At 40.9% G+C, this 27,389-nt stretch overlaps 3 protein-coding genes across 6 annotated transcripts in view; 1 reads left to right on the plus strand and 2 right to left on the minus strand.

Annotated features, from left to right (window-relative positions):
* Window positions 1–1,613: 1,613 nt before the first annotated feature.
* CDC37L1 (cell division cycle 37 like 1) lies at window positions 1,614–10,847 on the minus strand. The gene is made up of 7 exons (XM_030968325.1): window positions 10,669–10,847; window positions 9,095–9,376; window positions 6,685–6,775; window positions 4,607–4,722; window positions 4,214–4,336; window positions 3,191–3,346; window positions 1,614–2,229 (listed from the first exon to the last, which is right to left on the minus strand). Exons 1-7 carry the CDS (start codon window positions 10,774–10,776, stop codon window positions 2,128–2,130), a joined length of 978 nt encoding a protein of 325 aa, XP_030824185.1. The 5' UTR covers window positions 10,777–10,847; the 3' UTR covers window positions 1,614–2,127.
* Window positions 10,848–10,881: 34 nt separating this feature from the next.
* The window catches only part of LOC115915166, a 31,156-nt gene continuing 14,648 nt past the window's right edge, over window positions 10,882–27,389 (plus strand). For 3 of the 4 annotated variants that reach the window (XM_030968321.1, XM_030968323.1, XM_030968324.1), the window contains exons 1-3: window positions 10,882–10,980; window positions 18,461–18,560; window positions 26,986–27,166. The gene's annotated coding sequence lies outside the window, so the exon portion shown is untranslated. Of the gene's footprint in view, window positions 10,981–18,460; window positions 18,561–26,626; window positions 27,167–27,389 lie in introns of those variants that run through there. The other variant, XM_030968322.1, reaches the window with a different exon arrangement.
* Window positions 11,331–27,141, minus strand: LOC115915773 (killer cell lectin-like receptor subfamily G member 1). The gene is made up of 5 exons (XM_030969450.1): window positions 26,993–27,141; window positions 25,771–25,911; window positions 25,182–25,336; window positions 24,848–24,957; window positions 11,331–11,409 (listed from the first exon to the last, which is right to left on the minus strand). Exons 1-5 carry the CDS (start codon window positions 27,060–27,062, stop codon window positions 11,331–11,333), a joined length of 555 nt encoding a protein of 184 aa, XP_030825310.1. The 5' UTR covers window positions 27,063–27,141.

Raw genomic sequence — 27,389 nt, forward strand, 5'->3', positions numbered from 1 at the left:
CTCCTTGCTCTTTAGTCTTCAGCCTGTTTGCAAAAGAAGGCTAAAGAGCAGAAGTCATATGGAAAGCTACTTTTTTGAGTGTATTTGCTATTGCATTGGTACTAATACTCTGGTATATTCTGCAGACTTGGCTGTAGGCAAACTGAAAATTACTGGAATCTATTTTGCAGAATCACATAATAATTAAGGTCGGAAAAAACTTCCAAAATCATTGACTTTAACCTTTTACCATCACCACCCTGCCAAATAACTCACAGCACTAGGTGCCATGTCCAGTTATTTCTTAAACACTCCCAGGGATGGCGACTCCAACGCTTCCATGGGCAGCCCGTTCCAGTGCTTGGCAATCCTTTCAGTGAATGAAATCCTCCTCATGTCCAACCTGAACTGCCCTGGGCACAGCTTGAGGCCATTTCCTCTTGTCCTGTTACTTCTTAGCTGGGAGAAGAGGCCAAACCCCACCCAGCTATACCCTCCTTCCAGGCAGTTGTAGAGTGTGATAATGTGCCCGAGCCTCCTTTTCTCCAGCCTGAACAACCCCAACTCAATCAGCTGCTACTCACAGGACTTGTGCTCCAGACCCTTCCCCAGCTCCACTGCCCCTCTTCAGACATGCTCCAGCAGCTCCATGTCCTTCCTGGAGTAAAGGGCCCAAAACTGAGCACAGGATTTGAAGTACAGCTTCACCAGTGCTGAGTACACTGGGACAATCCCTGCCCTGCTCCTGCTGGCCACACTATTGGTACAGGCCAGGATGCCATTGGCCTTCTTGGCCACCTGGGCTGACGTTCAGTCACTGGCCCCAGCAGCCCCAGGTCCTTTTTCTGTGGGCAACTTTCCAGACACTCTGTATCAGCTTGTGGCACTGCCTGGGGTTATTCTGCATGAACTAAAAACTGGAGGTAGGCTGACCACTGAACTTTTGAAAACAATATGCCTTCCAAACCTACATAAAATCAGGACAATTCAGTAATGGATGAAGAATATGTATGGATACCATTATCTGAGGCATAAGCTGTCTTTGCTAGTCTTCCAATTAAGGTATACGTTTTTATAGACAAACCTGCTGTAATAACAGCAAGTTAGAAAAGCACAGCAGAATTCTGGAGTGCAAGGTTCTGTTGTCTAGAAAATGTATTTGGATTTCCAGCTTCTTAAACAAGAAGCTTTTAATGCTTTTCCACTTAATGGTTGAGTTGACAATGTCAGAAACCCACTTTGGTTGAATAGCATATGAATAGCATATGAACTTTCAACTTTGGTTGAATGGCATATGAACTTTCAAACAGTGCATGACACCTCACCCTATGTGACTTGTAACAAAGCTTTTTGTTTAAACTGAGGTCTTAGCCTAACCCTTGTACAAGTTCCCTTCATCAATTACTTCAACAATAACAAGACTTGGGTTTAAAAAATAATCTGAAGTTAGCCTAATGAATAAGAAGAGAATCAGACTCCAAGAAATCATACAACCCACCACTCATTTGTAGACAAGTGTTATTATGTTTTAGGATTAAACCAAGTTACGTTTAATGAACGTACAATACAACATTTATATCCCCTTAGTAGAGGTAGAAAGCCAGTGTTTTAATCTAATCCATTCAGATCAGAAATACTGATACCAGATACTGATTTATTGCTATTAGTGATAACCAAATTTGAGAGCTTATACTGTCAGCAAGGTAGCATGAATACAGTTGCAATCTCCAATATTCAGAGTAAAACATATCCACACCTGTAGTAAGACAATAGCAGATTCTACCAAGAATCTGCTGCTTCTTGTAAACATTGTATTTGTGCAGATGTTTAATTTCTAAAATCATGAAAGGCAAGGTTAGTAGCAGAAAACACATCCAGTTTCACATTCGGCAATATAAGAACCCTGCTCTTCAAGGACAACTAAAAACCTAGCAGCACATTTCAAACAATATTACAAGTTTTTTCTTAATTACCCACCCTTCAAAGTCCCTCCCCCCCAAATCAAATAAAAACAACAAAAATCTGACACGAAAAATAAAGTGCAGTACCCAGAAAAATAAGTGTCAAGAAAATAGCCATGTTTGTTTCTTTGGGAAAAAAAAAAAAAAAAGGAAATTAAAAGAGTACTTGGCCTCAGTCTTAAAAGTACTATAATGTGTCCATCATTTTGGATTCTTCTTCATCTCTTTGTATCACCGAGTTGAAACTGCAGACATCTGTGTTTATGGAACCTTGCAGATCTCCTGTGTTCTGCAACAGATAAAACCTGACAGCTTAGTGCTTCATGATTGTATAGATGGAGGGAGAAACAGAGAGAGAGAAACAAAGACTGTTTCCATTGTCCATCTTATGATGAGACAAATTTACAATAGAAAGGAAGTAAGATCTGAAAACATCCTCCACCAGTATTTTTTCACTGTGTCAAGATTTTTTAAAATTTGCTAGCATAGCTTATATTTGGTCTTAATACTTCTAGCACCTAACTGCATATTTATATAAAATTCAGCTATTTGATCTACCTCTGAGAGGTACTTTAATCATATTATTTCAAACAAGTACATTAAATTATGACTCCTTTCCTAATACATAATTTTTGACAATCTTTTAAGTTGTTTCTTCATTACAGAATGTGGCCATAACTGGAACTGCAAAAAACACCTAAGTATACCCTTTTATCACAAAGGAAGACTTTCCTTAGACTTGACTTCTCTTGCCCAGAGAAGTTATGAGGTCCCTGGCAGTGTTCAAGGCCAGGCTGGATGGGGTTGTCTGGCCTATGAAAGGTGCCCCTGCCATGGCAGGGAGTTTGGAACTAGATGATCTTCAGGGTCCGCTCCAACTCAAACCATTCTATGATTCTGTAACTTACTTGACTGATCCCATGATTTTACACTGCTTTGGTGATGACTGGGAATACAGTTCTAAGATCTGATCAGATTTATCATGCGGTGTTTATTTTAGGCATGAAAATGTAAAGGCAATTAACAAACATATACTTTTGACCTTTTGCTGATGCTGTGAATTCCAGCAAGTAAAAAGAAAGGCCACAAATTTTTTAATACAAAAAAGTGTATTAATAACACTGCATGATATATCCTAAGCACTAGCAATTCAAGAAAGAATCCTCTTTATATCTCAGAAAGGTACAGCTTCTCTAGGCAGGACCTAATCCTGCTTTAGTTAAATTAAATTTTGGAAATAATAAACCTACCTGTAAAAAAGATGTCCATTCCCCCACACAGCCAGGACTGACATTGAGATCATGTAGTAACATGGTTTGAAAGCCATGTGATTGTGACCAGATTCTCACTCTTGCCTTGAATGCCTCAAGTTCGCTTTTAAAGGCCTCAAAGTAGCCTTCTCCTGTCTGCAAAGAAAAAAATGAAGTATTTGTTCTTTAGCCATTTGTTCTTTTGAATTGTAAGCTTACACAGTGCTGAAAAAAATCCAGGCAGTAATGACATGTTATACCTTTTGGGGAATAACAACTGTGAACAACTTAGGGATAAAGTTAGTCAATTTAAAGTTATGTTTCATGTAGATTTCTTTTTAGGACAATCTGTAGCATTTATATGCAGAAGTAAAGTAGCTGATTTATCTGAGAACATGTAAAACCAAACCTAATTTTAGCCTGTAATTTATTCCAACTCAGAAGGTATCCTTACAACAGATGCTTGTTGAAGCCCTTTGATCAAAAGTAAAGCACAAACTAATTCACATTTTAACTATACTCATTTAGGCAATATTAAGATCCATTAGAGTCGTGAACGACTGAACAAAGTCTATAGCAAATCACAGTTTCAGTTTTCCCACCTTTTTCCCATGAAGCTCTGGATTGCCCTATTTCAGTCATGAGAAAGGGACACTTTATATAGCTGCCTCACAGTAAGGGGGAGACTTTGAAAACACGTGTAATTAGTCAATAGTCAGACCAGTTTAGGATCAGTGGGTATTTGCTGTTGTTACTTAATTATTACTTGTCTGTGACGCACCTGCTGTCCCCCAGCTGCATCTTGCCTTCCACCTACAACAAGCAAAATCCACTAAGCTTTCATCTGCAGAACCAGAATTATAACAAAGTGTTCTATCTAGAAAATAATTGCTATCAAAACTCTTTCCCATAAGCCTAAATCAGTCAGAAAATTATTTAGCCTCACATGGTTGGGAAGAAATCCCTTCTAAAACACTTGTATCATATCAAGAGTTTCTCACATTATTACCCAAGTCGACTTACTTTGGCTTTTTGGAAAAAGAGACGAAAACATCCTCTTGGATCCACATTGCAGCTTCTGGCAATTTCTATAATAAACTGCATTACAACTGCTTGGTGTGCTACTTGCTCCATCAGAGCTCTTTTCTGAAAAAAAGAAGTTAAAATTATGATTTAAAGATATATTTCTAAAATTCAGCAGAATTTCCTTTTGTTCCAGTTCCTAAGCAGATGTGAACTGATGCGTACAGAAGCAAGAGGACTCACAGTTAGCTATAACTAGACATAAATGTGACAATGCACTATCAATAAAGTAGAGAGGGCTGGAAGAACAGTTAAACAGCTAATGAAGTTGGTCACATTTCTACTGTGCAAATAGGAAAATGTGTGCTTCCAAAGATTTAAACATCTTCATACCTGTTCAGCTTCTAGATGAAAACACCACAACATGAGATACCTAGATGTTTCTTCACATACAAGGTACGGGTGATCAGACAAAAACCTTTGACTATCATCCCATCTGCTCAGCATGCCTAATAAGAGAAACACAGTTAAGATATTCTAAACAGATAAATGATTTAATGCAGCAAGGAAAAAGTTACCTGTATTGATACCAAGTATACATAACAACTTGGCAATTTACTAACCTCAAAATAACAGCATGCAGCTAAATTTGGGGGTTTTATTTATACATCTAACCAATGCTGAAGGAGCATTACTAGAAGGCATAATTAGTCTTTGAAGATACTAAAAGTAGATTATAACAGTCATGCATGTCTAGTAACGCTGATAATTTATTTTTAATCAGTTCTCACAAGCTAACAAAGTGATGCAGACATCTATTAGTTACAACACCAAATAGCTTAAAAGTTTATGGACAGATATCTACATTAAGCGATTCTAACAAACACAAATCCTCTAAATGTTTGCAAATAAAAACACAAAGACAGAACCTGTAATCTGTCAAAAATTAAAATGCTTCTAATATATAGTTTGCTAGACTTTTTGAGAATTCAAATTAATTATACAAACAGCTTGATCTCAAAAAACAAACCCACACCAGTATTGGAAAGTTAATTAGAATTTTGAATGGCAGTATCATGGCACTAGCTTCAGGTAACAAGCCAAATGTAAAAATCAGAACTCAATACTCATAGCACTTCTTCAAGTTGTCCTATCTTTGACAGTCATTATTGGCAACAGGTATCAGATGTACAGCTTCACCCGTCTATCAGCACATAACAGGCCTAAAGATAATTCAGTGGTAATGACCTGAGCTAATCTTAATCCTAGCAAACAAATGCTGAAAGATAAAGCAACAGGTTGTATTTCTTTTGAGTGTTTTCAAGTTACTCTGTGTAAGTTCTTCATTGTTTTGAAGCCACAAGAGGATCCAGAAGCAGGACTCATGCAATATAGCTAAGTCCACACTGCCCCTTGGCAGCAGCTAGCATGGAACAAGTGACTTCACAAAGCATTAATGTACTGCGGCTTTCTACAGTGGACTTATGTATCACAAATTAAAATAATAACATGGCTTTGAACTCAGGAAGTATAAAAAAAATTACCTTCTGTAATAAGGTTGCTTCTTTAACAGTCTAATTTGAATTTAGACAAAGAGTAATTTCGCCCAACTCTCAGCTAGGAAGCCTACAAGATAGCCTCTTCTTTTTTTACCTGCTGAAATGCACAGCAGGAGAGATGTTTTCTAATTCCAATATCATTACACTGAACAGTTAAGGTACTTAAGAGTACTTAAGAACCTGTGCCTATTACTACTATTTGCATACTCTTGACAGTGTTGTGCCTTTACTTGATACCTGAAAGGCTTGCTAAGGGTAACAGGGCTCAAAGCCCTTTCTTTAAAACAGCTTTAAGCTCCCCAGAGGCAAAAAAAAAGTAAAAACAACTTTGTAAAAACAACTGAATTCTGACAATCCAGTCTTATTCTTGATTGTTCCAGAATTCCAAATATGGCTATACTATACTATAGCATGAAATCAGCCTGAATGGCAAGCACTTCAGAGAACCATACAAATTTTAGATTACGTTACAAGATCAGCTTTGTGCTCAGTTGGGTTTAACAATTATGACAGAGCTAAAGTGACACCTAGTGGATAACTAAGTATAGTTTTAAACACACAATTCTGAGCATACATACTCTCAGAGTACGTGTTAACAAATACGTCCATTTAATCAGCCATTACCCTTACAAATTAACAGGTAACAGAAAATCATTTAATAAAACATTTAACGTAATCTCCTTTAAAAAAGGAGAGAGCCATGGATGACCCATGCACTTTTATATACATGACTTATATGTCTAGGAATGTCCCTGCCTTTTCCCACTGGTGTGGAATATCTATGGAGCCTGATAAAATAAAACTGAACAGTCTGTCATTTAGGTCTGTCATTTATTAGCATTCATTCTGTACAAGAAGGAGCAAACCAACAAATTCTGTAGGAACCACAAGATGTTGGAAAAACAGACTCACCGAAGTGTCTAATCTTTTGTTCATGTTTTTGCATTAGTGGTTCAGACACAGCCTCATCTTCAATTTCTTTTCTTTTTTGATTAATAAAACTCTGAGGAAGAGAAAGATTGTACTATCACATAAAATCCACACATATTGTTTAGTGACATAAAGGAGTTATTATACTTTAATATGTTACTATTTAAATGACTATGTTCTAATTTTAGAGTTGTATCATATTTGAGGATTTTTTTCAGAAAGTGTCTTATCTAGTAACAGAATTTGAAAGTTTCCTTATAATCTCTGAAAAACTTCTGTTTTCATATAGGAACTTACTGATTTGTTAGTAATGAGAATCATGTACATTGCAGTCTGGATCAGGGAAATTAGGAGATGTAATAGTGATGAGAAACTCATTTTTGCTTTTTTATATTCTTCATGTCTATTTGTAGCTCCGTAGCCCATTACTGTATAACTATATAGATTCACAGCTAGAATTTTACCTACTCGGTTAGCAAGAAAGACAAAATACATTCCTAAAAGCTCAATCCTCATCTAGTTTCTTCTGAAACCAAGGACAACACTCTACCATAAAGAACTAGAGAGGAATGAAGGTTTCAGAAAAGAGTCAAACCAACAGGGGGAATTCCCTCAACATCTGTGTTTCTAATTGGACATTCTTGTCAATTATGCTAATTTGCTACACTTACAAAACTGTAGTTGGTCTATGTCACATGTGCAACTTCAGTGCATTTTTCAGCGTGTATTTTGGTGTGTTGTGCATCTGAAGGGACCCTTCACAAAAAGTTAACCACATTTATCACCTGACTGTGTCTGGCTTGTGACTTTAGGGCTCAGTAAAAGGCAATGACAGCTGTTGAAATTAAATTGTGAAATCAAAGATAAGATCCTCCTATTAAAAAAAGTTCATGCTAAATAATTTGTATTACAGTAGACAGTATTAGAGGCAAACTAACAGTTTCATATTCTGGGTTGGATGGGACATTTAAAGACCACAGAGTTTCAACCGTCCCTGGCAACGCAAGAATATCTTCCACTGAATTAGGCTGCTCCAAAACCAGTCCAATCTGACCTCTGTTGCTTCTAGGGATTGGGTATCTACACCTTCCCTGGGCAACTGGTTCCAGTGTCCTGATACCCTAATAATAAAAAAGAATCTTCCTTACATCCAATCTAAACCTACCATCTTTCAGTTTAAAGCCATTCCCTCTTGTCCTGTCAGCACAGGCTGTGATAAAAAATGTTTTTCTCCATCTTTCTTATAAGGCCCCTTTAAGTACTGAAAGGTCATATGAAGGTAAATTAGGGCTTCCTGGAGCCTTCTCTTCTTCAAGCTGAACAACCCCAGCTCTCCCAGCCTTTCCTCATAGGAAAGGTGCTCCAGCCCTCTGATCAGCTCTGTAGCGCTCCTCTGGAGCTGCTCCAACACGAGTCCTTCTTGTACTGAGGACCCCAGAACTGGGTGCATTACTGTGGGGGTGGGTCTCAGCAGAGCAGAGGGGCAGAATCCCCTCTCTGGCCCTGTTGCCCACGCTGCTCTGGATGCAGCCCAGGACACCTTTGGCTCTCTGGGCTGGGAGTGCCCACGGCTGGGTCACGTCCAGCCTCTCACCCACCAGCACCCCAAGCCCTTCTGGGCAGGGCTGCTGAGATCTGTTCATCCCCAGCCTGTGCTGGTATCAGGGGATTGCTCTGACCCACGTGCAGCATCTCGCACTTGGTCTTGTTAAAACACATGAGATCCCCATGGACCCACTTCTGCATCTTGTCTGGGTCCTCTGGAAGGCTTCCTTCTGGTCTGATAACTGCACGACTCAGCTTGATATCATCTGCAAACCTCCTGAAAGTGCACCCAATTCGTCTGTTTAATTTCAATGAAGACATTAAATAACACTGGTCCCAGTACAGACCCCTGAAGGATACCACTGGCCCCTGGTGTCCATTGGACTCTGAGCCATTGACCACTACCCTTTGCATGCCACCAACCACTTCCTCATCCACCTAACAGTTCACTCATCAAATCCATCTCTCTCCAGTTTAAGAGAAGGATGCTGCATGAGACCACATCCAAGGCTTTGCAGAAGTCCAGATAAATGACATCGTAACCCTTCACCTGTCCACTGATGCCATCACCTCGTCACAGGTCACTGATAAGGCCACTGAAGAATTGGTCTGGCAGGACTTGCCCTTGACGCAGCTGTGCTGAATGTCCCGAACCACCTCCCTGTCCTACATGTGCCTGAGAACAGCTCCTAGAAAGGTCTATTCCATGACCTTCCCAGGCACAGAGGTGAGTGACATATTGTGTTTTGTGCTGTACAAGACACAGAAGACACTCAGAGACTGGTAACAACTGGAATGAACAAAACAGGCTAGCACTTGCTTCCATGCACAATGATGTAGGTCATACCTTATTAAAAACTTCTTTACTAACAGGATCTGTGTTCCATAGATTCTGTCGTTCCCTCTGGTTTAGCGCTTCTTCTTTTCTTCTCCACTCTTCCTCTCTCCATCTCAACTCGGCAGCTTCAGTCCTTGCTTGAGCAGATTCCTGATCACAGGATTCTGAATTATGCAGTGCTAAACTACCAAATTTTTGCTGGGCTTCTGCTAGATTCCATGTGCATTCTACAGAGTGCTTCACAAACTCTCTTTCTTTTTGGCAGGCTAATTCAATCCCTTGGCTGTATGTCTGTGAGGAAAATCAGACATGTTATTTATGAAGAGAAAATTGTTGATTTACAGTTTCTATAGAAGCAGACTGGCCTAAATCCCAAAGCTAATAATAATGCACCTGGAAGGCACCTTAGATATGCAGCATTATAATAGCCGAAGTGATGAAGCATGGCAATGTACAGCTATGTCTTCTAGAAAGAGATTTCCGGTTCAAGTCACCCTAAGTTTATTAAGTGTATTTGCAAAATTATGGACCATGTGCTGCTATCAGTAATCGTTTCCAGACTGCAAAAATACTTTTGATACAGCTGAAATCCCTCTGGCTATCTTAGGGCTGGAACATTAGCAGCAGCCAAGTGTGAGGATACTCTGAATATACACTTCTGATAAGAAAGTATTGGGCTTATGATGTCAGATCACAACAGTAAAGTAACTGCTGCTGCCTGCATTTCAGTATTAGTACTCAAATGGACAACATCTTCTCTTGAACTGACACAAGAAGTGGTATTTAAGTTATAAAGCAGCCAAGGCCCAGCACAAACACATGCTCCTTCAGATCAAATCTGTTGAGGATGTCACCACTCATAGCTGGGAGAGAAAGGGACATCTTAAGGAACCCTATTTATATTAATTCCAGATGTGTGCTCAGAATTCACACTCACTAATATGCCAAGCCTTTCCCACTAAGAGTGAAGAAAAATGCATGCATATGCATTAGTTCCTCAGCCTTCCACTGCCACGTTATGAAATCTGCAGTGCTGATAGCCTCTGGCAGGGGCACACGAAGGACAATTTGTGAAAGACTATCTGAAGGAAACTTTAACGCAAGTAAATCAAACTTATTGTCCCAACTTGTCTGAGAATGACAGCATTTTTATTTCTGCAGTAACAAGAAGAAAATTCCACTGTTGGAAAAGTAACGTAATGGCAGCTGCTTGCGAAACCACACAGAATTCCTTACAACGCGTTTATAAATCGCCGCCTCGCCCCGGCTAACAGAGAAACACACCGCCTACCTATCTGTTCCTTGGGCACGGGGACGCTGGGATAACTCCAGCCCAGCTCCTTCCGCAGCGCCTGCCCACTGTTGGCGGAGCTGTTACCAGGGCGGCCCGCCAAACCCCCCCTGTCCCCGCCGGCCCTCGGAGCCCCGGCGGGCGCTCCGGCACGGCCCCGTCCCGACACGGCGACCCCGCTCCCGCCGCCGCCCCCCGCGGGCCGCGCCGCCCGGCACCGACCCGCACCGCGCCCCCGGGCGCCAGACACGGGGCGAGGGGCCGGGGCGGCGGGGCCGGGGCGCGGGCGTACCTGCACCTCCGGCAAGCGCTGGCGGAAGGCGGCAGCCTGTGTCCGCTCCTCGTCCTCCTCCTCCTCCGGGACGCCGCCGTCCCGGGAGCGCGGCAGCCACAGCGCCATGCCCGGTGCCGTCCCGGCGGCGCGACCCGTTCGCCGGAACTGGGGTAGCGACACTTCCGCCGATGGCAGCGCGGCCGGGAGCGCCCGCCCTCGGCGCGTCGGGAGGGGCGAGTGGCGGGCGCACCTCAGGGGCGGCAATGAAGGCAGCGGGCGGGCCCTGCCGCGGGTCCGTCTCGGCCCCGGCTCCGGCCCTTGGCGTAGCCGGTACCTCTGTCCGTGCACCCGTCCTTGTCCCTGCGTCGTCGCTGTCTCTGCCGCTGTCCTGTGCCGTCAGCTGTCCGTATGCCTTTCCCTAATCCTGCCTTTTCCGTGCCGCTGGAAGGCCGCTCACCTTCCTGCAGGCTGCTGCACGGCGCTGGCAGGCTACCACATGTGTGTGTGTGCGTGTATGTGTATATGCGATCCTTCAGTCCTAAGAGCTCCTGGGGTGCTGTCTAGGGTGTTGTAATAGCTTGGCTCTCATCTGGGAATGGAAGTTAGCACATAATGAGGCCATACCTTTGTGAAAGTGCCCCTGTAAAGATTAAAATGTGCCCTCGTTGTAGCCCTACTTTTTACCCATGGAATGGCTGTTTAGGTCTTCCTCCAAACAGGAGGTGCTGGCTGATTCTTTGGGCGTCGCAGGTATAAAGCCTGCAAGAAAAATACGCTAGGAAAACTTCAGATTAAATGGGAAGGTAGGGGACCTGTTGCTGTGTGTTTATATAACAGAAGGATTACTGCTGTGGCCAAAGGGATAATACTAGCATGTTGCTCACAGCAGTCCTCATCAGATAGAAGAAAAAGAAAATTATGGTTTTCACTCAATCATTTTCTTGTAATCAAATGTTTCTATGTAATGCTAAGGCCTATGAAATTTAGTTCCTGTTACGTGGGACAATAAAAGCCAAAATTACAAAATGAGAGAACTCCCAATGATAGCTCTTAACCTGGCATTTTGAGGCTATCAGTAATAACACCAAGGGCCACTGAGTCTGTTCTGAGATAGGGTCCTGCAGACCTGGACTGGTGCACATGCCTAAGACTAGACCAAGGAGTTTCATGTGAAAATATCCTTTTCTTTCATAAGGTTACATTTCCTGGTGTGTTTCTGGCTGAGAAACCAAGATATTTCTCAGTTTGTGCATCTTGGATGAGCACAAAAGGGCAGAATGAATGCCTGTCCCCCGTTAACTCCTCTCTTGTCTCATAAGGTGTGCTTTGAAAAGGTGTCTTTGGTTTGTTGTATGTTTTGGGATAAAAACTGATGTCTCAAGTCTTGTATGAGATGTAATTCAGGTGTAATGTTATTTATCTTTACAAGTGGTAAGTTATTCTTGTTTCACATGTATCTCAGCATAATAAGAATCATTATTAGGTCCATTCCTCAAATGGAACTTTACATTTCTTTAAGATTTTATGATTTAGAACGTTGACATTATTGGTAATGAGAGGTCATCTCCCACATGGACAGTTCTTACCTAATATCAATAATAACAATAGTCTATATGAGGGTAATTGAAGTTAGTTTGATTCAGATATGATAGATCTGGGATCAATATGACATTCCAATTATAATATGGCTATCATCTGTTGAGATTTCTGTCTGTACAGAAGACATATGATGTAAATGAAGATCTAAATGAATGATGGACGAGTGGTTTTAGTGCCCTTTTACATGTCACTCAAACACCTGGAACTGATGATAAGAGGAGTCTCGGTGTTTTTCCTGTACCTTACTGTATGTTAATGTATGTTGTGTTTGAAGACTGCTTTTTAAAAAATGGTGTAAGACAACATGTCTGTGTCTGCTGACAAGCAAGCCCATGCTGAAGCCATTTACAAAACAGGTATGCTATAAGTTTAGAGGAACAGTATATTTCTTACCTATTTGATCCAAAGTCTTCTTGATTGTTTTTCAAATTACTCTTACTACCTGTGTGTTTCTCTAAAATTGTTTACATCTGGCTCGCGAGAGGCTTTTCCTTGAGTAGCATGGTTGCTTTTCCTTTCCCCTCTGGTTGTCCTTGACACAAGTGGAAAACTACACATGGAAACACAAGTATTATTCTCATTAAGGCCTTTTCCCTGTCTCAAGGCAGATGCAACTCTAAATACATGACTCTTTGATCTCTATGCAATGAAACCCCACAGTCATGTTACGACCAGAAGTGGGAAATATAACCCACTTCCAAAGAGTAGTTTCTTATATGTTTACTTAACGCTAAGTAATTCACATGAAGTAGGTCTTGTTAGATAAGTTCATCTTTTTTCTTACCACACATTAGGGTTTTTTGTGCCTGTCACCTTCATCAGTAGGTGTTGACAAACAGTGAAGTAGCACATTTTCTTGGAGAAAACATTGGTTAGGTCAGCCCTCTTTAAAGACGACTATTGCTAAAATATTGTCTGAAAACACTGCTGTCATTCGAAGAAGGACGTTGATGCCTTCAAAAAAAAAAAAGGAGCAAATATTAATAAAACAAGTGGTGTGCAGCTGAATGCATCTTCTCTAAATAGGTAGAATGTCCGACATTTATGACCAAATAAAACCAGTGGTAAAATTCCAGTTTACTTCAAAGGGGTCAGAATTTCACTCCAAGGTGTGCAAAGAGCATTTGAATAAGACATAATTCATTGTAGCAAAGTAGACAAGAGCTAAAGGCAGACAAATGCATTTCAATTTGTTTCTTAAAAGGTATTTCACAGGTGATATCTTAACCAATTTTGTTTTTATAAGACATTCAAACACGCTTTACATAATACACAGAAAAATAAAGGAAAACTTCCTTACATTTTCTCATTTGCCCATAACCTGTGTGGAAAATTACTGTCCTTTAAAGTGTTTAGAGTTACAGCTTTTAATCTTTTAATTTGGGATGTGTCCTATAGGATTGGCCAAGAATTCAAGTGTTTTTCCAACATGTATTTCTAATTGTACTTGTGGTTCTTCTGGTTTACAGTTCGAAGAATTTCACTCAGGGTACTGTAAACCTGATATTTTTCCCCTACAAATTACAGGCTGTTCTGAAGTTGATGCCTATATGAATGAATATGAAATTTCAGCTTTGTTTTTTCCAAAACATTGCATAACTTTAAAAATGTAAATCACATCCTAAAATACACAGTAACATATAATATTAGCTAAGTGTTTTGTTCAGTGGCAGCTTGGCAAAAAATATGACAATTATTTTGAATAGATATTAAAGTGTTCCTGTGAATGCTGATTTGTTTAATGAGTGTTATAATTAATTTATTTGCTTCTTACTGTTTTCCCGTAGTTGTTTGAAGGTGCTTTAGATCCTGCTGCAGAAAGCAAAATACAGAAAGTATGATATTTGAATAAGTGATAATTAAAATTGAAAAAGCAGATCCATGTATTCACATAATGAGTCTGTTTCTCTGACTGTCTTTCCAGAGAACATGACCTGGTACATGTTGGTCTCCCTTTATGTTGCACTTATTTGAGCCATTTGAATGTCAGCCTTTATAAGCTAGCTGCCCTCAATTAAATTACATGATTTTTCCATTCTTAGGACAGGCTGTGTTCTGACACCTAGTGTGACACACTAGGCTAACCTGACACTGTGCTTTTTTATTTTTCTATCAGCAATTTTGGGTTTTGAAGTCTGTGACAAGTCGTCGCATTTAATGGTTAGGCAGTCTTTTAAAAGCTGAAATCTGTTGCTTGTAGGGGGATGCGGGAGGGAAAAAAATTATTAATAACAATAGCTTGTCTATATTCTGTTTTGCCATTGCTAGTAAACTTTCAACAGTCAGTCATACCTACAGAAGCACATGTTTAGTTAAAATATTTTCATCCCTTAGCTTTAATTCACTTGGAATTCCTTTGTCTTAAAAGGGTTTCAAGTTTTTGTCCTTCTGGAGCGAGCCATTCCTGTTAAAATCAACAGAAGCTCAAGCACAAGCCACTGACTGTCCCATTGTCCTGATGGATTTACAGTCCATCAGGTGTCAATCACAGAGACCGACTGTCCTGATATTACTTTTATGTGTGTATCTATTCTAGTAATAATGAAAATAATAGTAGAAAAAATACTTAAGGAACCAAAGTAGAAAGTAGCTCTGCATCTATCTCCTTTCTCATCTATCATTTATCCACTCTTCTCATTCCTTTGCTGTTCTCCCTCCATTCCTTTCTGTATGTGTAGCTTTTGATTACAGTCGCAGGTGTAAACAGTACATCTATCATTCAGCCACCCTGCTATATTTTATTTTTCATCTCTCACTTAATGTAATAAAATTTGAATTTACTCATCTTGTGTCTTCAGGTAATAGGCAAGTAAATATTTTTCCATATGCTAATTGATTTGATACTGTAAGGGATATTAGTATCAGGATACTAAGGATACTAGTGTTAGTTTTATGTCATGCCCCCTAGCTTTCTCTCCCTTATAAATTTAAATTTACTCCATAATTTCTTGTATATTGTGGGTACACACTTGAGTAGAAAAAAATTATTTTCTGATTTGAATAGTTTGAATGATTTGTTAGGATCAGTCATGATGCTTTAGTTTCTTCATCCTAATCTTCTTGTTTCTGATAGCAGTCTAGTTTTCTGGCTACATTCAACCAGAACACAAAAATGTGAAGTTCATCTTGTTAGATAGTCATCTTCAGGCTTCATATTGTGTGTTCTCGTAAGATGGGAAAAAGGCAAATAGACATGGGTTGGCAGGTGAGTGCTACTGTTGAGGTCATGGATTATGGAGCATTCATGTATGTTCTAAAACTGCAGGCTGTTTACTAAAATTGGTTATTATTCTATTACATCAAATTAAAAATATACTTTATATTCCCCATGTAACAAATATTTCCGGTACATTTGGTATTTGTTTTTCAAGATATTTTGCTTGACATAGTAATCTTTCCCTTTCCTTTTTGCTTTATGCTTTGAAGAGTTGCTGATATATTAAAGAGTAATTTGTGATATTATTCCTGGTTCAAAAACCTCAGTGATACTGGAGAAGGATGCAAAAACTAAATTGACATAATCTATTATTATTATCTCTACATAAAAGCCTAAACAAGGGGGAAAAAAGAGAGTGATCTAGCTTAGTACAGAGAGTGTTCATTTTCTTGAATGATTACTTTCATGCAAGCTTTGTGGGTATCATGCTGTCAGATAACTAGGTGTAGTGTATAAAGCTTGTTTGTCCCCTGGGCATAGCATAGTTTTTCTATAGTGTGTCAGGACAGAAAAGACTGATCAGTAATACCTCTAAAAGGGATGAGACTCTTTTAAGTAATGCCAAAGGATTTAAAAATATCATCAGCATATTCTGGCCCTTTAGAATATCTGTTCTTTATTCTACATAGTACTGACATATCCTTCATCCATGAAATGCCATCTCTTTTCATACTTGTTGTTGTTTGGCTCTGCAAAATTTTGCAGCTTTGAGATTTGGCTTACTTATTGTACTGTGGGGTGTACTATCTTCTTTCAACTTTTCAAATTTAAAAGATATTGGCAAAAGCAAAGTCTATTCCTCACAAGAGGAACCCGTGCCTACCTATGTCCTTCGTACAGCAGAAGTCAGACCTCACATGACAAAACTTAGTATTGCCTTCTTTTCAGAGTGTCAAAAGCTCACAAAAGTTTTTCTTGGTTGTTGTAAAGCTGGGATCCATTAGAAAGGCAGAAAAGCAGTGTGACTAAAAAAGATGAAACTTTGAATATGATCAAACGTGGTAGTCTCATTATTAACTTCTACTGAAAATTGTCAGCCTTGTAGCATGGTTTGCAGGGTTTGTTTTTCCTCTGATTAGAAGTGAACATCTCCTCACTTCTGTAAAGACACAGAACCTGTCCAAGTGAAGGAGGCAGCAGCTTTTTTAGCAGAATATCCATTGTGGCCATCTTAGTGTCACACCTCAGGAAGGCAAAACCTCTGCTATAGTTTCTAAGCCAGATACTTGACAGTGTGCCATATAGCTTTCCTCCTGTGCTGGGAGCTTGTGAAAGTATTTTCTTTCTCTGGCTGTGCCACCTGTATGGAGCAGCACTGACCTCCTTTACTCAGAACAGTTAATAGGCTTCTGAAGGGAGAAAAGAGCTAAAGACAAGTGTGATGTAGGGCTTGACAAGACTTTGCCATGGTAACCCAGGACGATTCATCTCCCTCATCCAAGTATGTACAATCCCAGGCACCTCATATCTGGTCATGGTAATCTGGGGTACCTTATTTCTCCCCATCCGCATATGCAGAGTCCCTCATATGTTTTATGTTATAAAACATCAAGCATGCTTTATCTTCTGAAAGTAACCAGGATAGCTTGCTTCCTCCATCATCGGCACTCAACTTTGCACAGGTACCAGTGTGATGACCAGCTCCCAGTCTTGGAATTCAGACAAAAGCGGTGAGATCCTTGGGGAACAAAACAGAACTTTGCACATATATGGAAGTCAAGCCAGTTAATCGGTGCAACTTGTATTATCTGCCCCTGCAGTGCTATCCTTTGAGCTGTACTTCCATGCGGTTCCACTGATCCCCCATTTGATTAGGATTTGTGTACTGATAATGCCATGCTTTCGGCAAGCCAAAGTTGTTGATTGTTGTGCTTTGTCCTTGAGAGACTAGCATCCCCTTTTTACTTGTAATACAGGGATACTTACACCCTCAGTTTGTAGGACACTGCTTGCATGCTGTATGGTTTGTTGGCCAAATTACACAATGTTCATTTACTATATGCTGGCTCTCTGGAGGAAATACATTTTGAAAATTATGGTGGTTGTCTTTCAACACTACTTTATGATGACACATCTGCTGAACAAACATTAGAGTGTTGTAATTTCATATCAAAATTTTTATTTTATTGCTGCAGTAGGCAGATTAGAATATTTAATTCTTTTCCCTGTGTGAGACAATTTCTAATTGTACTGAAAACATCAAAAAATCAAGATCAATATTTAGTAATTTGTGTATAAATATATGCCCTATACATATTTTATGAAATATGCACTAGCACATCTCTATCACAGCTCTGGACATTCTCTACAACCTAAATAAGTAGTCTCCCTTCAAGTCTTGTAGTTGTGTCCATCCCCAACATACTTTGGCTTTAATGCGTTGAAAGTTAATGACAGCATCAAACTCCAGGACTGCTCTGCTAAACCAAATCTTCCAAAACCAGTGCAAACATAAATGGTTTCCCAACCTCTTATCCTCTTCATTTCCTGTTCAGAAAACAAAGTAATCAGCTGCAGCAAAGTAAGAGTTCTGGGGATATATTGAATAAGCCATTTTCTGGAGAAGTAGTTTTTCTTTTAGTCAAGCCAGCAGAAACCCCTGATGTTGTTGTGTTCTTTCCTATGTACAAATACAGGACCAAATGGTTTGGGTGTGCTGTATTTCTCTGGTTTTGTTTGCTGTGTTCAGGAATGCAAACTGAAATGTTTCCTGACAACAGAGGAGGACAGTATGCTGATTTCCAACATCTGCAGGATTCTTAACCCTGCTAAATAATGTGCCATTCCTGTACCATGCTTCCTAGGCCCACTAATGTTGCAACTACCACCTGCTCCTGAAAGCATAACTATGTGCGAGACGAGCAGCATTCTGTCAAGAGCATTCACTCATTCATTCATATTTGTAAATTCATGAAGTTTTCATTGCACAGCAATGACAATTCCATATAACAACTCTGATAACTATTTTTAATAGGTGTCTCTTTCTTCCTTCAGGAGGGCATGACTATGCATTTTATGAAGGGAGTACAGGAGACTTTCTGCCTGTTGTGGTATGGATAGAGAATTAGCCATGACAGTTTCTCCTTATTTTCCGGTAAGTTGCCTGAAACTAGTGCTTATCATACCTGTCTGAAGAAAGGACTAGAGTGTTAGTGACAATTTTGTGTGGAATGGAGTTTGACTAACTCTTTGACCCTCTTGAGCAGAGGGGAATGCCCCTGCACACTTTTGAATATAGAAGTGCTGAGAGAATGTACCAAGTATGGGCCATCCTAACAATTAAACTTGTTACTCACACCCTGTAGGTTAGTAGAAGATCTAATAACATAGTTATATACTTTCATCCACAGATGGTGTGAAAGGTCCAGTCACTTAAAAGATTTTCAAGATTCTTTGTACCAGTGGCCTTTGGGGATGCCAGATTTCTGTCTATTTTCTTTATCTCATGTTCATGCTTTGTTTTTTTCGCTTTGCCTGTTCTCACTCTTCTCTTGAGGGTCTTTTATTTTTGTAAGGCCACCCACTGCCTATTCTTTCTGGGGTTCATTGTTTCCAGAAGGAGAAACAGCAGCCTAGAATAATAATATTTTCATACTTCTCACTACATTATGGACTAGATTATGCAAAAGAAGAAATGAAACTGACTTCAGTTTTATTAATATGAGTGTATTTCAGCATACAATAGCTTTGAGGGTCATCTTTCCTGTGGACTCAGTTTTGCACTGATTCATTCAGAAGGTTCTTGTGCTTACTCTACAAGTAATGGCATTATTCTACTAGTAATGGCATATTTCACGTCACAAAATCAGGTATTATGTATAAATTGCAAGTGTAGAAATACTAGACTTAAAAAAAAATCTAACTGTTACAAAGTTCTGCCTAATACAGGAATACTTTCCATACATTTGGAATAGAAATTTAGAAATATATGCTCAGGTTAACTAAACATTACATTGTACAATTCTTTGTATTGGTCCTTAAGAATCTGATGAAGACAAAGAAGGTGGTGTCATGTTTTAAAGGAACAGGTGATTTGGGGGCAACTTCAAACAGAAGGAGAAATGGCAGCATCGCCGCATTTCTGTGTCTGGGTCTGGGCCAGCCAGATGCTGCACTCAAATTACTAATATGTCGTCATATTTCCTTCCATATGTACCTTATTTCTTTCCTTCTTATATCACTATTGCTTATATTTTATCCTCATTGCATAAGGGTAGGGGCAAATGAAGTTTGAAGGTACTGTACCATGATTTTTCTGTCATTCTTGTAGAAGAGATTAGCTTCTAGAAATGCACAATTCAAAGTCTAAGATAAGTGAACGTCTGTTGTTGTCAGGCATCATTAATGTCTTTACAATATTTTTCATGGCATTATCTGCCTGGAAAAGCAAATCTGAATTTCTTTTTCACATCACTTTAGAAAGTGTCCTTTGGGTTAAGCTAGTCCACCTCCACCACTGTACGAAAGGAGCTGCTACTTACACATTAAAGAACTGTATGCATTTTTTGTAGATCAAGGGTTCCTACTCCCCTTTCTTCACAATACTGGCTTTATGAGGAAGTTTCAAAGTCACTACCAAGTGCTTGGGTCAGTGCCTCAAGCATATGTTTGGAACATGCTGGCCTTGTGCATCATGTTCCCCTTCTTGTACAGTTTATACCAATTAAGAGAGCAGACTAAAATCAAAGTGCTGCTTTTCATAGGAAAACTCCTTTGCCACTGTTATTTGCTGGTGAATTTGCTGCAAGGCTTCTTTAGCTAAAGTGCCTCCTTTAGTCACTTTGATTATGCAGTTTCAATGGAGGTTTTGAAGTGTTCTGATTATAAGAGTGATGCATATGCAATGATTAACAGTTATTATCAAGGGAATAGCACCAAAAATAGAGTTCTGCATGAAGACAACTATTAGAGAGCTTCCACTTCAGTACAGAAGGAAAAATCTAGGTAAGCCTTTATGGTAAGGATGAAGATCTGGTTACAATTTTTATGACCTATTACAGAGTCTATTTGAGTCTACTTTTGCTATTGCGTTTGTATCTAGATATCATAGACAAATTTCTGGTGAAAATCAGGTCAATGAGTTAGGAATATTTAGGAAAGGAAAAGATATTCCTGAATTTCAAATTCAAAAGACAGATTAAAAATATTTTTTCTTTTTAACCATCTCCTTTTATTTTGGACATAAACCAATCTGTACATTTCAATATTTGGTAAGGATTTAGTGAGCAAGTTTTTTCATATTTTTGAGCTGGGTCTTCTGCTTCCTTCTGAAATCTCTGGGCCTGTTTGCACTTACTGACAGGCCAAATAGGCTGAGGCACCTGGTGGTATGGCAGTGTTTGTCAGTCCCCCTGGTTCTACTTGGATCATTCAAATTCTTTTTTTAGTCATTGAAGTTAGCAGAAAGGGTTTCTGGGGTTTCATCTGTAAGCCTTTGAGTTTAGCCAGTGGGGTGTTCCATCTGCATGTTTCAAAGCACTAAAAATTACTAGGACAGTGTTCTTCTGACTATTTACCTGATATATATATAGAGAGAGGAACATATCTCAGGTGATCAGTATTTCCAATCTAAAATGATAGCGAGCTAGAGTAACTTGGCTTTGCCTAAGTCCTGGTCTTGTATTCCTCAGTATGCATGTTTTACCAACCCTATATTTAAGAGTCATGTGTATTTTAAGTGCTACCACAAATATGTTGAGCTGTTATGAGTTACATTCTTTAAATCCAGCCATGGAGAATCATGAAATCCTTCAGCTTGATATGGACCTCTGGGGGCCACTTAGTCCAAACTCCCCTTAAAGCAGGTGCAGTTAGAGTAAACTGCTTGAGGCCTTGTGTGGTTGAGTTTTGAATATTTTCAAGGAGAGAGAATTCATAGCCACTCTGGGCTGACCACCACCATGGTAAAAAAAAGTGTTTTCCCTCCATCTAATTAAAAGTTACCCTATTTATTCTTGCCTTTCCACTAAGTATCTCTGATAAAAAGCCTAGCTTAATCTTCCCTATATCCTCAGATTAGATAGTCATAGGCAACCACACAATCTCAGAATAACAGAATTGTTTCTATTGGAAAACATTTCATGAAACCAACCCCCTTGCTCACACAGGGTCAGCTAGAACTCGTTCCTCAAGATCATGCCCAGTTGCTCATTGAATGTCTTAACTTTTCTGGGCAGTGTGTTTGACCAGCTTCACAGTAGAACAGTGTTTTCTTGCATTCAGATGGAATTCCATGTTTTCAATTTGTGCCCATTGCCTCTTGTTTCTGAGCAGCACTGAAAAGAGCCTGGCATTGTACTCTTCATTCCAACCCCTCAGGTATTTAAACATGTGGGTAAGGCACCCCCAAGCCTCTCTTCTCCAGGCTGAGTGGTCTCAGCTCTTTCAGGCTTTCCTCATCTGGAAGATGTTCCAGTCCCCTAGTCATCTTTGTAGTCCTTCACTGTCCAGTAAGTCCATCTTGTTTTTGTATTGGGGAGCTCATAGCTGGACACAGTGATCCATGTGTGGCTTTAGTGATGAGTAGAGACAAAAGACCACCTTCCTTCACATTCCTTCAATTCCGTTCCTAATATGGCCTAGGAAGCTGTTGGCTACCTTTGCCATCAGCTTACGTCACTATCTTATGGTCAACTTATTCATGAAAATCCTCAAATCCTTTTCTGCAGGGCTGTTCTTTAGTCAGCCAGGCCACAGCATGTAACACTGCTGTGTGTTTTTCCTCCCCAGATGGAATTTGCATTCATCCTTGTTGCTCTTTAAGAGTTTACTCTTAGACATCCTTTTTCTGTTGGTCCAGGACCCTCTGAAACTCACCTTATCTCTGATCTACAATCACCTTATAGATCAGCTAGTCCTTCTAGTTGTGTACTGTGTACTTGCTGAGAGATGTACTCATGGTTATTGGTGAAGATGTTTAACAGTGCTGGTCCCAACACTTGGATATGCCACTAATGACTTGTCTCTAAACCAGTGATTGCAACACTCTGGGCCTGGCAGGTAGGCTGTTTTCATCCGCCGCATTGTATGCTTATTTAACCTGTATTTTGCCAGCTGTTCTGAGTCTGTTAGGGGAGCCAGTGTCACAAGTCTTACTGAAGTTGATGTAAACAGCTTCCACTGTTCTCCCATCATCCACCAAAACAGTTACATCATCCACATTGTGGAAAGTTACCAGGTTAGTCAAGCATGGCCTCCTCTTCATAAATCCATGTTGACTACCATGTTGTGCTTCACCTGTTTGGAAAAATGGCTTCTAGGATTAGTTGTTCCTTTATCTGCCCAGAGATTGTGGTGAAGCTGCTCTGCCTGTAGTACCCTTGATATTTCATGTTGCCACTCTTGTAGACAGAAGTAACATTTTCTTTCCTCTACTCTTCAGGAATCCTTCCCAGTTGCCATGACATTTCAGAGGTAAAAAAGAGTGGACTTGCAGTGGCATCATGCAGCTTCCTCAGCACTTGTGGGTCCAGCCTCATATTCTTCATGAGCTTATATATGTACAGTTTGTTTAAGCTCTCTTTAATCTATTTTTCCTTTCATGGAGGGCCAGGCATGTTCCAAACTTTCCTCTGTTTTCTGGGGCTTGGGATTCCTCAAGGACAGTTGTACTAGAAAGCATGGAAGCAAAGAAGGTATTGAATATCTCAGACTTTTCCATGTTCTTTGTTGTCAGCACCTCTACCCCATCCAGGAAGAGTTTACATTTTCCCTAGCTGTCATTTTATTCCTTTTGCTATTTGCTACAGCTACACATAGAACTCTCTTTTGGTCCCCTTCAGGTGCAGAAATATTTCTAGATTCAACTCCAGGCTGGCCCTGGCTTTCCTGGTGCTATCACAACAGCTCTGTACTTCTCCTGCATAATCTGTCCTAGCTTTCGCTGCTGTGTGTGTTTCCTTTTGAGTTCAGTTAGGAGCAACATTGTCGTTCCAGTCTCCAGGTGCCTTTCATTTCCTACTTGTTGTGATGGAGCTTGTTGATCTTGTAGGAGGTGATTCTTGAATATCAACCAAATCTCCCTTCCCCTCCCCTCCCCTCCCCTCCCCTTCCTGGAACTTCCCTCATCTTCCTGGAACTTCCATTCCCTTCCCTCCAAATCCGGAGCTGAAGAAGTTTCCCTGCCTCTTGCACACTTCTGTACCATTTGAAGGAGATCAAAAAAAAAGGAAGGAATTTGGTAAAAACAACAAAACCAACCAAATAAAACCCCAACCCACAATCAAAATAACCTCAAAAACAAAAAAATAAACAAAAACCAAAACAGAAAACCTCTCCAAAACAACAGCAACAAATAACTCTAAAACAACGGCAACAACAACAACAAAACTTAGAAGAAAAACAAACCCCTCCAGATCCTCAAAACTTGAGCAAAACCCAGCTGCATCCACCCAGTAGCCTGCATCAGTGTGCTGACGCTCTCAGCTGTGCTTGGAGAGATGAATACAGGTAATATCTGTCACTCACAAAAGCTTTTTTGAGTTGAAATTTGCAATGTTTATATATGAACTTTGCATGATGTGCCACCCATTCTCTTGCCTGTGTTATTTCAATAAATTGAAGCAAACCAGTTTGATAAGCTTTTATTGATACCACAGCTCTATCAAAACTGTGCCTGAGGCAGAGGCCTTTCTGATCCTCCAGGGTACATCTGTGTTCCCAAAACTGGTCTTGATCCTCATGGTAAGAGGATTTGCAAACCCTGAAATCTCCTGCAAAGCTGTAACTGTGAGGATGGGGCTATTTCACCCCAAATATTGGCAGCAGGTGTCTTGTGGGATGGGCATTTTGGGGTGCATGTTTGTCAGATGGAGGCATCGCTTTTCTCTCCATCTTCTGCTGTCACAGAGCAGAGCAGGAAAGGCTTTTTTTTGCAAACCCACTTGTGTTCAGCATCACATCTTTTAACTTCAAAGTCTTTGCCTCTCAGTGTCCCGCACCCTTCATCCATCTCATGCAGAGAGGTGCCAAGCCTGTAAAACAAAAATTGTATTGCTGAAGAGGAGGAAACTCTCCAAATCTTGCAGAAAAGGAGAGGTGGGGTGGGGTTGTTCTGCACTTTCCCTGCAATGTCTCACTGTGCATGCATCATTTCATGCCGGAGGATGACCTGATTTGAGGAGAGTTGCTGTACCTGCAGTAAGATCTGCAAGGAGCACGTGTGGAGCATGAAAAGCCATGTTATTTCATGGGTCTGGTGGAAGCTGTGGGGTTACTGTGCTCCAGTACAGTTCCCCAACCTTTGTTGTACAGAACTTTGCTGGGGGAAATATGAGACTCTTGCATAAACTCCAACATCTTGGAGAGATGGATCAGGGCTTGAATTAGGTCTGAAATGGAGAAAAGCTGCTGTTTACACCAACAGACTGTGGATACACTCACATTTTGGGGTTGAAAGATGTGTTGTCTACCCATCTCCACACCTTCTGATGTGACCTTAATCCAATCCACACTGGTGGTGGGCTCTTGCCTGTAACAGCCTTGATGTGCTCCTGGAAAATAGAAGTGACCTGTTGCTCCCAAAATCTCTCTTTGGAGGGTTTAATGGCAATCAAATTCACAGAGTAAATCTGACTTCCAAATTCATGAGACATGAATTTCCCCTATACTTTGAATGCTTCCCCAAACCCTCCTGTTAATAGGCACTTTTTTCTTCCCTGCCCATCTAAAAATCAGGACTTTTGTGTCCTTTTTAAGCCTTCTTCTCCCTATTTACCTTTTCTTTCTTGTCCTGGAGCACCACCAACTGGGAGTCCTGGTTCTCACAGCTTTTCATGCCTTGAGTCCAGTTTCCCAATTCCTCAGAAAGCCAGTAGCATCTTTCCCCGTGGAGCTGCCAGTCCTGGGGACACAGCTTGCAGCCAGCATAGGCTGAAGGGGAAGAAAAGCCATGAGACACTCCGAAGGGCTGTCAGGTTATTCCCCAGCCACCAGCTGAAGGTACTGAGGGATTCCCCATCCCACACCCCAGCTCTTTCCCCATTGCTGGGTTTTTCACTTTGATGTGGTTTTACCAGCCATTGGAGAGAAGGAAGGTTACTGAGGCTTGGTGACCACAAGGACATTATTGGCTGGTGGAGGTGGAGTGGCCAGGAACCTCCTCCCTAGGACTGATGTTGCTCCTCCATGGAGGAGGGATCAGCAAAAATTGCATGGAAAAGAGGAGTCTTCCTTGCAAGACTCCTCTTTGCCAAATAACTCTTGTGGTCTCACAACCCCAAAGGTCTCTCTCCTTGCAGTAGAAGACCCCCACAAAGGTCTCACCTGAACATCTCCCAGTAGAGTCAGATTAAAAGGGGGATTACCTGTGGGGTTGTCCCCTTGGGGCTTGCAGAAATACCGCACCAGGGATGAAAACATGCACTGCTCCACTTGGTTCCTTCCCTGGATCCCACTGCCTAGCTGCGGGATGCTTGTCACCACTGGCTGTGGGGACCCCTGAAAAACTTGGAGCAGTAATCTGGGGTGAGAAGCTGCAGCCGTTTAGGGATAAAAACCACAAACCCCACACAACTGGGTTTCATTTTCTTATGCAGTTGCTAAAGCTGGCCTGAAAAACATGGCTTGTATTCTTCACTCTTGTTTGATAGCAATGGGTATAATCCAGGTCTACTCAGAATGGGTTTATTCTTGATGGGTGATGTCACATCTCTGCAGGACAACCTTGTCCCCTCCAAAGACTGAAATGCTGAAATAAACCCCAATTTCCCTCCCTGGCTGCTCACTGTAGTGTGAGGTGTAGATAAGAGCTGGTTACTCACCCTGCACACTCAGCACCACCACCAGGACCAGCAGGATGAGTTGCCCCAGGCCCCCAGCTATGAGAAGGAGCCTGTGCCACCATGGACAGAAGGCAGGTGCTGAAAGAGGCCACATTTGCTTTAAAAAATGAAAGATGAAAATATTGGGGGTTTAGAGGAAAAAAAAAAAGCCCCTCTGTCAAGCTGGTGAGTTTGAGCAGAAGTTTACAGCTTCTTTGCTTCCTCCAAAGAAGTAAATCACCACTGATGTGGTCTAGGGTGAGGGTGGTTTCTCAGGTGGAAGAGGGGCTTCAGGAGCCTCAGGACCATCCTTGGGCACCCAGTGATGGATCTTGGGGCATGGCAGACCATCTGAAATTGGCTTAATTTAGAGCTCCTGGTATAGCTGTGAGTTGGTGAGACAAAGGTCACTCCAGTGCTCATCTCCACCAGGATTCCAGACAGGATCTCAGCAGCTTTCCTTCCCATCCAGGTGTGTTGGCTCATATTGGGTTTCTTGGCACCCATTTTGCCCCCCAGATGAAGAGTTTCGGAAGCAAAATGGCTTCCAGATATCTGTCGCCCTCTCCCATTCCTTCCTTTCTTTTATTCCTCCTCTTTTCAAGCCAAGATGCTACATTAGAACCATTTAACCCACAACAATATTCTCCATGATCTTGGAAACCTTAACATGGCGATGAAGCAAGCAAGCAAACCTAAAAGTAAACAAATCCAAAAATCTTCCCAAAATTTGAAACAAGCATTTTCTCCCCAAAATAGGACTTACCAGGATGCTTCTCAGCAGAAGAACTGTCCCTAGGATGCCTTAAATCAGCATAAACTATTTCCCCAGCCATGGTTGCTCAGAAGGTCCCAGAAGCAGCCCAAAAGTGACACGGTCTTTGGACAACCCCTTGCCTTGTGAACTACGCACTCACAGCTGCATCTGCTCCAGGAAATGGTATTGGCTGGGGCTTTTATCTGCTTTTCAGTTTGTACATATGTACATATATGTGTGTGTGTGTGTGTATGTATTCTACACCCTTCCCTTGTAAGTGGAAGCTGGTGAAGAGGGAATGGGTGTCTTGCAGCCAGGAAGAGGCGGCACACCTGGAGGTGTAGAAACATCTGTGGGTTTTGGTGGTTGTGTTAAACATCTGTGAAAGCAGAATTAATAAGTAATC

Source organism: Camarhynchus parvulus, chromosome Z, assembly GCF_901933205.1.
Source record: "Camarhynchus parvulus chromosome Z, STF_HiC, whole genome shotgun sequence".
Taxonomy (NCBI): domain Eukaryota; kingdom Metazoa; phylum Chordata; class Aves; order Passeriformes; family Thraupidae; genus Camarhynchus; species Camarhynchus parvulus.

Coding starts and splice junctions, on each gene's coding strand:
- LOC115915773 (XM_030969450.1), bottom strand. CDS start 27,062: ATGGCTGGGGAAATAGTTTATGCTGATTTAAGGCATCCTAGGGACAGT. Junction 24,958..25,181: donor TCCAGGACAAGAAAGAAAAG/GTAAATAGGGAG, acceptor TCTATTTTCCAG/GAGCACATCAAGGCTGTTAC. Junction 11,410..24,847: donor ACATCTTTCAACCCCAAAAT/GTGAGTGTATCC, acceptor TTTTTCTTGCAG/GCTTTATACCTGCGACGCCC.
- CDC37L1 (XM_030968325.1), bottom strand. CDS start 10,776: ATGGCGCTGTGGCTGCCGCGCTCCCGGGACGGCGGCGTCCCGGAGGAG. Junction 9,377..10,668: donor AGCGCTTGCCGGAGGTGCAG/GTACGCCCGCGC, acceptor TTTTCCTCACAG/ACATACAGCCAAGGGATTGA. Junction 4,723..6,684: donor ACAAAAGATTAGACACTTCG/GTGAGTCTGTTT, acceptor TTCTCTTATTAG/GCATGCTGAGCAGATGGGAT.